At 41.2% G+C, this 12,319-nt stretch overlaps 1 protein-coding gene across 1 annotated transcript in view; it reads right to left on the bottom strand.

The window, feature by feature from the left end:
• The window catches only part of STRN (striatin), a 199,794-nt gene extending 190,353 nt beyond the window's left edge, over positions 1-9,441 (bottom strand). Inside the window, exon 1 of the mRNA XM_007945074.1 lies at positions 9,208-9,441. Coding sequence (XP_007943265.1) covers positions 9,208-9,441 — 234 coding nt within the window. The remainder of the gene's footprint in view (positions 1-9,207) is intronic.
• Positions 9,442-12,319: the final 2,878 nt, after the last annotated feature.

Genomic DNA, 12,319 nt, shown 5'->3' with positions numbered 1-12,319 from the left:
TCCAACATTAGTTTTATAGAATGGTTAAAAAAAAAAAAAAATGCTCTTTGCTATCGAATCAATCCCTACTCACAGCGACCCCTCCTTGGGTTGCCAAGGCAGTATCTCTATAGAAATAGATTGCCCAGTCTTCCTTCTGAGGAGCGGCTTTTGAGTTTGAACCACCAGGCTTCTGGTTAGCAGTCAAACGCCATAGAGTGGTTAGTAAATATAATTTGTTACTCAAGAAGTCATGCAAGGTTAAAATAAATACATTCAAGAATTTATATAAGTACAAAGATAACAGATATATATTGTTGGGTGCTGTCAAATTAATTCCAAATCCTAGTGACTCCAAATGACAGAGCAGCATAGTCCCATAGGGTGTTCTTGGCTATAATCTTAGCAGAAGCAGAGTTGAATACCTGGGTGGGTTTGACAACCAACCTTTTGGTTAGCAGCCGAGAGCACCACTATGGCACCACTAGGGTTCTTTCAACAGACACATGTTGTTGTTATGTGCCAAGGAGTTGGATCCAACTTACAGCAACCCCTCCTTGGGTTTCCCAGGCAGTATCACTACAGAAGTAGATTGTCCAACCTTCCTTCCAAAGAGTGGCTACAAAAGCAAGTACAGGCACACTTTGTTTAACTGCACCTCACTTTATTGAGTTTTCAAACAAATTGAAGGTTTGTTGCAACCCTGCATAGAAGAAGTGTATTGGTACCATTTTTCCAACAGCATGTGCTTACTTTGTGTCTCCATGTACATTTTGGTCATTCTCACAATACTTTAAACTTTTTCATAATGCTGTTGTGTATCTAATAGACTAACCACCAAAAATCCACTGCCATCAAGTGAATTCTGATTCACAGTGACTTCTACAGGGTTTCCAAGGCTGTAAATCTTCATGGAAACAGACTCCCTCATATTTCTCCTGTGGAGCAGCTGGTGGGTTTGAACCACAGACCTTTTAGTTAGTAGGCCAATGCCTTATCCACAGTGCTACAGAGCTCCGTAATAGACTACCCACCCACTCCCATTGAGCTGATTCCAACTCATAGTGACACCCATCCGGTTTCCAAGGCTATAAATATTTATGGAAGTAGATTGTCTCATCTTCTTCCTGTAGAGCAGCTAGCGTGTTTGAGCCTCTGACCTTCTGATTAGCAGCCAAATGTCTTACCCACTATGCCACCAGAGCTCCTTTAATAGACTAAAGCATAGTATAAATATAACTTTTGTATGTACTGGGAAACCAAACAATTTGTGTGATTCTTTTTATTGTGATGGTCTGGAATAGAATCTGCAATATCTCTGAAGCATGCCTATACATTTAAAGAATATAATCCATGTTTTGAAGTTGACACCCAATTAAATAAACATCCCTTAGTGCCACTGTCAGGAGCTCTGGTGGCACAGTGGTTAAAGCACTTGTCTGGTAACTAGAAGGTCAGTGGTTCAAACACACCAGCTGTTCTGTGGGAGAAAGATGAGGCAATCTGCTCTGTAAAGATTCAGAGCCTTAGAAACCCTTACGGGGCAGTTCTACTCTGTCCTACAGGGTCACTATGAGTCAGAATCGACTCAGTGGCAGTGGGATTTTTGTGTTTGTTTTTTTTTTTTTCCAGTGCCACTGTCACACCCAATATTAGACTGCATAGTCCCAACGTGCCATTTCCATGCTCCAGCTTAGAAGAGTTCATTGGGCTTTTCTCTAAAGAAATAGGAATGAGATTACCAATTTAACATCATGTACTCACTATCATTTATTTACTTATCCAGCACTTACTTTGTGTTATATACCAGACCTGTGCTTTAAAATATCTTATTTCATTCCCACAGGGTAGTTTATTATCATCATTTTACACGTAAGGAAACTATAAAGTCCTGAGAGGTCAGAATTATTACAAATTTGTATTTTAGATATAAAATACAATAGCGAGTTTTAGAGCAGAGTTAAATGCAAGCCTATGCCATACTGCTTTTTACCAACCAAAAAACCAAACCCACTACAACCGAGTCAGATCCAACTCATAGAAACCCCTCCTTGGTTTTCCCTACTTCATTTACTATGGAAGTAGATTTCCCAACCTTCCTTCTGAGGAGTGGCTGGTGGATTTGAACTGCCAGCCTTCTGGTTAGCAGTCAAATGCCTTGGCACTATGCCACCAGAGCTCCCCTTGCTTTTTACTATAATTATAAAAAATACTTACATAAACATTAATCTATAGGTAGACAGACAGATGGAATGAATGATCAGGTATGTATAGGCAAAAAAAATATATACCCATGACTATATATGAGGCTGGCAGATAATATTTCTACATATGTATTTGTATGTGCTATAAGAATGCCCATATTAACTAAAAATAACAGGGGGCAAAGTGATGATAACTTCTTAGGCACAGTCAACCACCCGGCTGGAGTGAGTTTTTGAGCCTATGGGCTTGGGACCATGGTTGCAGGGGACATCAAGCTCAATTGGCATAACATGCTATACAAAAATAATGTTCTACATCCTTCTTTGGTGAGTAGCAACTGAGGTCTTAGAAGCTTGCAAGTGGCCATCTAGATCCAACTATGGGTCTCTCCTCATCCAGAGCAAATAAGAATGAAGAAAACCAAAGACACATGGAAACAATTAGTCCAAGGGCCTAATGGACCATGCCAACCTCAGCCTCTATGACCATGAGGCCTGAGACGGTGCCTGGCTACCATCAACTAACTACTCAAAAAAGGGATCAGTGCAGGAGATCTTAGATAGAGCGGGAGAACAATGTGGACTAAAACTCAAAATCATAAAAAGGACCAGGTTTACTGGTCTGACAGCACCTGGTGGGACCCTGGAGATTATGACCCCTATTAACCCTACTTACCCTTCAGGTCTGGAATTGAACTCACTCTTATGGCTTCCAGCCAAACAACAGACAGGCATATAGGATGAATATTTACATCAGGTAGATATACTCCTTAGAATGATCAGTCATGGGAGAACAGAAGGGCAGTGTTTGCACAGGGATATAGCTCAGGGGACAGGAATGCATAGGAAAGAGGTAACTACAGCAAGGAAGTAAGAAGAGAGCTGTAAGTTACACTGTGGTAAAGTACAGTCAATGTCATGAAACAAATGTGTATGAAATGCTGTATGGAAAATGAATTTGCTCTGTAACTTTCACTCAAATCATAATAAAAATTTTTAAATAAATAAATAATAGTTAACAATAAAAAGTAAGCTCAACTCAGTCAAATACTATTTTTCTTCATTGTGCTTTGGGTGCATATTTACAAAGCTGATTTGTTTTATATTCAACAGTTCATGCACATTTGATTTCACTGCCCCATTACCATCCCCAACCATAAAAAAGTCTCCTCCCCTCTCCTCCCTGTGACTAAACCTTCCCCACCCCCAGCCCCGTGCCTTTCTTATCTATGCATTCCTGTCTGCCCAGCTTTCTCTCTATGTGAATGCTGCCCCTCTGATGTCTCACGACTGACTGATCTAAAGGGTGCATCTCCCTGGAGTAGGTGGGTGCATCGACCTGGAGTAGGTGTTCTGCATGTAGGTCTTTCTACTGTTGGGCTAAGAGCCAATCTATCAAAGTGAGTCCATTTCTAGGCTCCAAGGGTAACCTGGGGCCACAGTCTCAGAGGTTCCACCAGTCTCTATCCAACTGATAATTCCAATCATTTTCATGTTTTTGAATTTTGTTCCACATTGTTCCTCCCACTCTATCCAAAATCTCCAGTTTTGATCCCTTTCCAAGCAGGTGGCATTGGTTGCCAGGCACCATCTAGTTCTTCTGGTCTCAGGGTCATGAAGGCTGAGGTCCTCCTGGTCCATCTTATCTTTGGACTAATTGTTTCTCAATGACTTTGATCTTCTTCACTCTTCTTTGCTCCAGAAACAGGCCAACACTTACATCTTAGATGGCTGCTCGAAAGCTTTTAAGACCCCAGTTGCTACTCATCAAAGTAGGATGTAGAACAAGATTTTTATGTACTATGTTGTGCCAATTGAGCATGATGTCCCCCGAGACTATGGGTTCCAAGCCCGCAGGCCTGGTGTTTCTCTCTCTCAAGGCATTTGGTTGTGTCTGAGAAGCAACTCCAATCCTGTCTTCTGTTGCTTCTATAATGTTTGTGGATAATTTTGTAGCACAAGTGCATATGTAAGATTATCTTCAGCCAAATCTATCCTTGGTCTACGGTTTATTCCTGTTCACCTACCCCATCTGATCTTCTCATCTGTCTATGCATTTACCTACAGCCTTTTGTTTGGTGCAGTATTGTGCATATAATAGTATTTACCTCTGTTGTCTGTATCTTTTGTGCATATTTCTCTGTCTTTCCTTTCCCCAATGTCACCATGCTGTCACAGACTCTTTCCATATCACCCCTCCCCTCACCCAAATCAACATGTGACCCCCAACTAGTTTAAAATTTTCCCTCCCTTCCCCAGTAACCAACAAAATGAATTTCCTTCCCTGAGTAAAACTTTCCTTGACTTTTTACAATAATTGACTCATAAAATATTTGCCCTTCTGTGACTGACTTAGCATTATGTCCTCCAAATTCATAAACACTGTAAGATAACTGGGGTATTCTTCATTATTCCTTAATGTTCCATAGTATTCCCTTGTGTGAATGTACCATAGTTTGGTTATCCATTCATCTGCTGATGGGCATTTAGATTGTTTCCATCTCTTTGCTATAGTCAATTATGCTACAATAAACATGGGTATACATGTATACGTCTGTTCATTTCCTGTCTCTCTCCTCTTTAGAATATAATCCTAGTAATGGAATTGCTGGTTCAAATGGTATGTCTATTTTCAGTTTTTTAAGGAAACACCATACCATTTTCCACAATGGTTGTACCATTTTATAGTCCCACTAGCAGCGTATGAGAATTCCAGTCTCTCTGCAAACCCACAGCATTTGTTATTTTCTGTCTTGTTGAACTTTGCCATTATTGCTAGGGTGAGATGGTGTCTCATTGTTGTTTTGACTTGCATCTCTCTAATGGTCAATGATCATAAGCATTTCCTCATGTGTTTGTTGGCCATGGCCAAAATACTTTTGAGTCATCTTTTTACTCTTTCCTCAAACCTCACATCCCACCCTTCAGCACATCTTGCTTGTTCTACCTTCTAGTCCAAGTCACCATCATCTCAGGCCTGAATTACTAAAACAGCCTCCTAATTGGTCTCTCTGCTCCTTCTATCCTTGTCTCTCCTTCAAGTCTGTTCTGAAGCCTTTCAACAGGTTCCTTTTAAAGATGGTGTTACTCTTTTGCTCAAAACATGCATGGATGCCCACCTTGCTAAGGTAAAATCCAAAGTCCTTACAGTGTCCAAGACTCAGTATTTCTGACATCCTTTTGTCTACTCTCCTCTAGCCACACTTGCCTCATTGTTATTCCTCACACATTCCAAGCACCTGCCCCTGAATGCTCTTTCCTTAGGTATCACCTTTTCAAGTCTTTGATCAAATGTCACCTTATCTTTCTTCCCCACTATCTTAAGCACTCCCTATCTCCCTTACCCTACTTTACCATGGCATTTATTACCACCTAACATCTGATGTATTTGTTAATTTATTACTGTCTGTCTTCACCCACGATTTAAGCTTCATGAAGGTAGGGTCTATTTTATTCCTTGTTCAATCTCCAGTGCCTAGATCAGGCCCTGGTACAAGAAAAGTGATCAAAAAATATTTGTTGAATAAAAATATGAATCAGTAATGTCAAAACCCAAGTGCTCTCCAATATATAACTCCACACTACATACCTATGCTACTCAGTCATATCACTTTTTTCACACAACTCTAGCATTTCCAGATAAGTATCTCTCCAATATATACACCCCACCCCAATATCTAGAGCCAATAATTTATGTAAACACTCACTTTCACATTGGTCAGTAATCTTCAAATATTAAGCCTTAGCCTCTCATGTCTTTGTAAAGTTCACTTCTTCTGCTATATTCTCTCCATTCACTGTTATTCAATGCTCTTCTCTCTTATGCTATTCTAAGTAAATTAAAGCCCCAAAATAATCAACACTTTGATTCTTCTATGTTTCACTTATGTTCTATCACTTCAACTAGGCTGCTTCTTTGTGAGGTCACAAAGCACAATGTCCTACATACAGAAAATGTTCTCAAATGCTATGGTCAGTACTCCCTCTTTGATTTATTTCCCAAACCTAAAGCTCAGTAATACTCTTGATCATTATCTTTTTTTTTTTCATGAATTACCTACTCTCATCTGTTTGTGTGAGAGTAGGGGATAATAATCACAAGTAAAAGGAGAGTATACTAATAAGACTGGCAAGGCAGAAAGAAATAACAAAGAAGCTTCTGGCAAAGTATCACGGATTTCTTACTCCCAAGATCTGAAGGCAGCAGGAAGTGGTGATGGCAGGCTGGACCAGGTAGATGAGAGCTTGAACTGCCTTTCACAATGCTGCCCTGGCAAATTCAAAGAGCAGGACTGACAGGTTCCCGAAGGGACAAATTAAACTTAAAGTTATTTTTGTTGACTTTGATATTAATGACTTGAAATTTAAAAATTAAAAGGAAGACACAAACTGATCCATATGTCATCCTAATTCATTCAATGCTTTTATATCTTACTGTTTTTCTAGAAAAATTCCAATGGCAAAAGAAAAATGGAGGGAAATGTTCAAATTTAGTGATATTGGTAATTCAGAAAAGAAATTTTCAATTACACTATTGAGGGGGGACTCAGACCATAGATTCCTGCCAACTTGCTCCCCCCAAAAATACATAAAATTTATTTATTCTGTTTGAAAAATATGACACTATTAAACTTTTCTCTGTAACAGCTTAATTTGATTATTTTAACTAGACCTCTGTTCTCTCAGTACAAAGCAAAAGATACTTTAAAAGCTGTACCTTTAATATGTGATAGGCATCATGGGGAAACTTACCTGAAGTTTAACATTTGACATAAATACCCCAGAAAGATAGGTATATATGTGTAATGTGTGTGTACGTGTGCATATATATTACATACACAAAATTTTAATATTGACTACAATACTGGTAAATTGAAAATTTAAACATGAAAAATGGGGAGGAGAGAAGGAGATAGGGTAAGGAGAATTGGAGGTTTCCTGACTTGTACGTAGGGAAGTAAGTACACTTTTCTTGTTTGTTCTTGACCAAATTAGTCTACCTTATCTTATGTTCCCTAAACTAGAAAATAAAATTTAAGCCACTACATACACCAATTATTTTCCTATACATCAAAGTTAAATCTCACATTTAACGCTTCCTTGAAGTCAGAAATATACAAGTTCATTTATAGATGATATTGTTAATAGAGCGAGGGTATAAGCATTCAAATCTGCAAATTACTTAGACCATCAGATTTGTTATTAAGAAATATGACAAGTACTGATTGATAAAAAAGTTGCCAAAGAATATAAATATATAACATATAATTCAGTTGTTACTATTGTATGTTGTCAAGTCAGTTTTCAGCTCATAGGAACCCTGTGTGACACAGAACTGCCCTACAGTCGGCTGTTATCTTTATGTAAGCAGATTGCCAGGTCTTTTTCCCACAGAGCTACTGAGCAGGTAGACACTATAAAATCAGGAACAACTATAGAAACGGAGTCACTCTCTCACTTCATTTAACTGCTCATACGTCATCTCCTCCAAGAAGCCTTCCCCGACTACTCCATTCACACTCTATTTCTGTACCCTGATTATTTTTCCTCATAGCAGTTGGCTCCATAGGCCACTTTTTCCGAATGATTGTTTGCCTCCTGATTGAAAGGCAACCTCCATGAAGGCTGAGGTTTTAGAGGTCTTGTTAATCTCAGGGCATAGAGGCACATAGCTGGTGCACAATAAACATATGCTGAATAAATAAATTGTGAAAAGGATGCCCACAGAGTAAAGGATTCCCTCAAGGTCACAGTAGCAAGCACATCCTGTAACTATATTAGCCCATCTCCTCTTTCTAGAGCCACTTCCACTACACCAAAGGGGCCCACTCCAGCACATGATTCTATGGAACAGATTTCTGCTTTTCTTTTTTTTTTTTAAGAGCCAAAGAAAATGCATGTTACCCAAAAAAATAAATAAATAAATAAATAAATAAATGGAGTGACATACTGGATGGCATTTTAACTTCAAGTGTTTCCCCAACCAAAACTAGATTCGTATTTCATAAACATACAGAATTAGCCCGTAAAATAGAAAGGTACAGCCATTCATAGTTCTTTAAAGCTCCCTGTGAAATGTGTCTATGTCTTGGAAGTTTCAAGATCAGCGACTGAAATCCTACTTACCAATTCAGAATGGCCTGTAAAGTATCAGCCACACTTTCATTCTTCTAAAAACCAGGATAGCTCCTCCCTGGATATACTTCATCTTGCAGACAGTGCACTTGACAGTACCTAACAACAATGCACTGAAAAGCAATGTAACTAACTTTAAAGCCACTTTAGTTCCTTTTAAAAGTACAGGCCAATTTCACAAAATACTGAACATAAAACTAGAAAGTTTTAGATTCTGAGAACAGGAACCATCTCTGAGCCATTATCTATCTGACTGTGATCATCTAACTCTTTCCTTCAAAATCCATGAATCTGAAGTAGCTAAAAGAAATCCGGGGGAGGTAGGAGGGGGTGGAGCAGAAACATTTACATATATAAAAAAGAGTTGATATTTCTAATAACCCTTTTGCCTAACATCAGTTCTCGCCTAAAGTCAAGGCCTCACCAACACAACTTCTGCTGTGTTTTTTAATTACCTTCCTTTCAGAGAGAGGAGCCAACTGCAAATACCTTTTGCTGGCAGTGTCCCTAAACCTAGGACAAGACACCCTAGAACAGATAATTTGCTCGACGTCTCCCAAAACTACTGCCAGCTCAATTAATAAACTCAAAGGAATGACCTAATATGTAAGATGGTAAGAGTTTAAATGAGACTGGGAGTTGAGTGGGAAGGAGCTGGCGAAAAGGAGCAGGGAGGGTAAACAACTCATCAGGGGAGGGCGTGGGAACGGGGGTCAAGGAGTGGGGGTCAGCGAAAAGCAAAGGTAAGGAGAGGAAAGAGACGAGATTCTCCGTGGGATGGGCGGGAGCGAAAGGAAAAGGGGCCAGTGAGGGCTGGGGGCAGAATGAAGCCGGGGCTAGAGGGAGCAAAGAGGCGGGATGAAGGGGGACAGGCCGGGAGGGTCTTTACCTGCAGCTCCGCCCGCTCCACCTCCCACTGGGCTCTCTCCACCTCGAAGCGGGCCCACTCGTGCTGAAGGAAGTGCAGGATCCCCGGGAGGCTGTACTGGGCTCGGGCCGCCCCCGCCGCAGCCGCCCCGTCGCCGGCCGCGGCAGCCTCCGCCAGAGGCCCGAGTCCCTTGGCACCGCCGGCGGCCGGGTGGCTGTTGCTGAAGAAGACGCCGGGACCCGCCTGCTCGTCCATGGCGGCCGCAGAAGCCCGGGTAGCTGCCCAGGCGCCCAGCAGCGGAGGCAAAGACGGCGGCCAGCAGCGCCTCCTCCTCCCTCCGCCGCTCCCCGCCCACACCCCAGTCAGCAGGGAGCAGCAGGGAGCAGCAGCCTGGGCGCGGGGGCCGGCCGAGCCTGTGACGGGCCGGGAAATGGGTCAACTACGGCGCGCAGGCGGCGTGGGGCTTGCTGGGAAATGTAGTCGCGGGGCGGAGCGCTGGGTGAGCACGGCCGAGGTGGCCTGTCGCACTGCTGTTCGTCCGGGGCGTGGCCGCGACCCCGCCCCCGGCCCGCCCGCTAACGGAGCTGGGGGTGTGGAGGGGCGAGCTGTGCAAGAAGCGCGGGTTTCCTCTAGGGTTGGGGCCGGGCACTGGCGGGCAGCGCTCCAGTCTCATTCGCATGCGGAAGTTCTAGGGCGGCCTCCCTGTTTCACACATACATACACACACGGAAGTTATCACGCCAAAAATACTAGCTTGAGTTGCACATCTTTCGGGGCTTCCTGGTAGTTTTGTTAAGAAACACTCAAAGCGAGCTACGCCGTCAGGCACCTGGACTGGTGTTCTCCACCCAGTTAACCAGTTCTCTCTCTTCGTCTCTGACTTAGATGGTTCTCTGACCTAGAATCTCCTCCAGTCTGCAAATCGCTGTTGCTTTTGCCTTTCTTTTTCACTTTTTTAAAGCCTGTTTCCTGATCTTTTTTTTTATTATAAGGAATTCTAGCCACCTCTTTCCTACACTCAATGCAGCAGCTTTCTGCTGCCAAATCCTGGTTTATTGACACCTCATCTAAAAAAACTACTTCGCTGAAGTCCTGTAAAAGTTTCAGATATCCGAGGCTCTCTGTTATTTTCTCCTTTTCTTATTTCCGCACACTCTTTTCACTCAATTTCTTTAATACTGGATTACTGGTTATATCCCACGCTAGGGATATAAATAAGACAGTTCCTGTCCTCAAAGGAAGATTGGCATACTTATAACTGTCACAGTACATCAAAGCTGCATTACCTAAAAGAACAAAAGTCCTTTTCTGCTCCCTAGAACTGTCTTAGGTATCTAAGGCACCTCTCCTTTTTCACTTGTCCGGTTCCCAGTTTCTTGCACGTTCACCTGCAAACTGGCAACAGTATGAGCCTACCAAAGTCACACTTAACCCTCTTCATTTTAAAAGTTTCTCCTTAATTTTTTTTTCTCCGATGTCTCTGATATTATGTAACTACAAATGTAATACTACAATGATAAGGGAAAGGAAGACACCTGAAAAAAAAGTTAAATGAAAATGAAACTAAGCCCAATTTTGTCACCCTAACAAGTTACTTGTACTTTTTTGTTTGGTGGGATGAAAGGCTGGGATAAGAGATCTTATGACTATAAAAAAATGTATAGACTGGTGAGTGACATGTAAGGGAAGGGCATCCTGTCCCTGTCCTTTCCTCCGCCCCTTCCCATGAATACTTGAGGGAAGGACAGGAAACACATTGTATTTATTCTGGTTGCAAATAAAGATGGCAAGCTCTCTTGTCACAGTTATTACATGTTTCTGCTTTATGAAGTCAGTCTTTATTATGAAAAAAAAAAATAAAAGATGTATCCAAGCCTGGCCAAAATCCCTGTGTCATAAATTATTTTGACTTTTAGTGTTCTTTGAGATAGAGGCCAATCCTCTCATTTTACAACTCCAGAAACTGAAGCCCAGAAAGTTAAGAGACTTGCCCACAATGAGGCCTTTGGTAAGTGGCACAGGCAAAAGTAGAACCCAGATTTCCTGACTGCTGTTCTAGTGATCTTTTCATTAACTCATTGCTTCCTCTTGTATTACTGAGACTTATCAGAGTACAAAGGGGGCAATTATGCAATAATGGCATGTTTTGTCATATGGGTGATTTAAGTGATCTTACGAATTTTGTAGGTTAAAAATTATTTTTTTTCTGACAATTCCTAAACTGTGAGAAAATAAATTTCTGCTTGTTAAAGCCACCTATTTATGATATTTTTGTTATAGCAACACTAGATAACAAAGGCAGGAGGTATGGCAAAAAGCTTCACAAATGTTAAGTGAACACTCCAATGAACTGTCACAAACTGTAACCACCACCCAGATCACAAACTAGAGCATTGCAAGCACCCAGGAGCCCCCTTTGTGTGCCCTCTCACAACAGCAGGAATGATTTTCTAATCTGAAACAAAGAAAAATTCTAAAAAAAAAAAAAAATTAATGACTGGAAGGACATGGCATTTGTAGTAAGTCAGGCACAATTTTTATTCCCAGTACTATGATTTTCGAAAGCTGGAAACATGGGCAAATGATTTAACTTTTTTTCAACCTTAGTCTTCTGCTTTTTTAATATGGGAGTAATATTTACCTTACAGAATTACTGTGAAGATTAAATGAGAGATGTAAATCCCTTAACACAGTGCCTGCTATAATATACTGACAAATGATAGCTATTATTGTAATCGAGTTCATGGGATGAAATGGTACAAGCCTGGTAAATCCTAGAGGCTCACTGATTATTCTTTTTTCTTTCTCATTCCCTATCCAGAACTTCAATTCGGTAAATTTAAAATAATCATAAAACAAATAGTTGCCCATGTCTAAACAGTAAACCTCAGGCCTTAGTGTTGCTGATTTCTTGATCTTTCATTTTATAATTAATTGTTGTTGTTGTTGTTATGTGCCATGGAGTTGGACACGACTCATAGTGACCCCTCTTTGGGCTTCCGAGGCAGTATCACTACAGAAGTAGATTGCCCCATCTTCCTTCCGAGGAGTGGCTGGTGGGTTGGAACCGCCAGCCTTCTGGTCAGCAGTCAAGTGCTTTAGGCACTATGCTGTTGTTGTTGTTGTTATTTGC

This window comes from Orycteropus afer, unplaced genomic scaffold (assembly GCF_000298275.1).
Source record: "Orycteropus afer afer isolate SDZICR_OR568_19922 unplaced genomic scaffold, OryAfe1.0 scaffold00131, whole genome shotgun sequence".
Taxonomy (NCBI): domain Eukaryota; kingdom Metazoa; phylum Chordata; class Mammalia; order Tubulidentata; family Orycteropodidae; genus Orycteropus; species Orycteropus afer.
The sequence above is the reverse complement of the archived record's forward strand: the minus strand, read 5'-3'. Positions and strand labels throughout refer to the sequence as shown.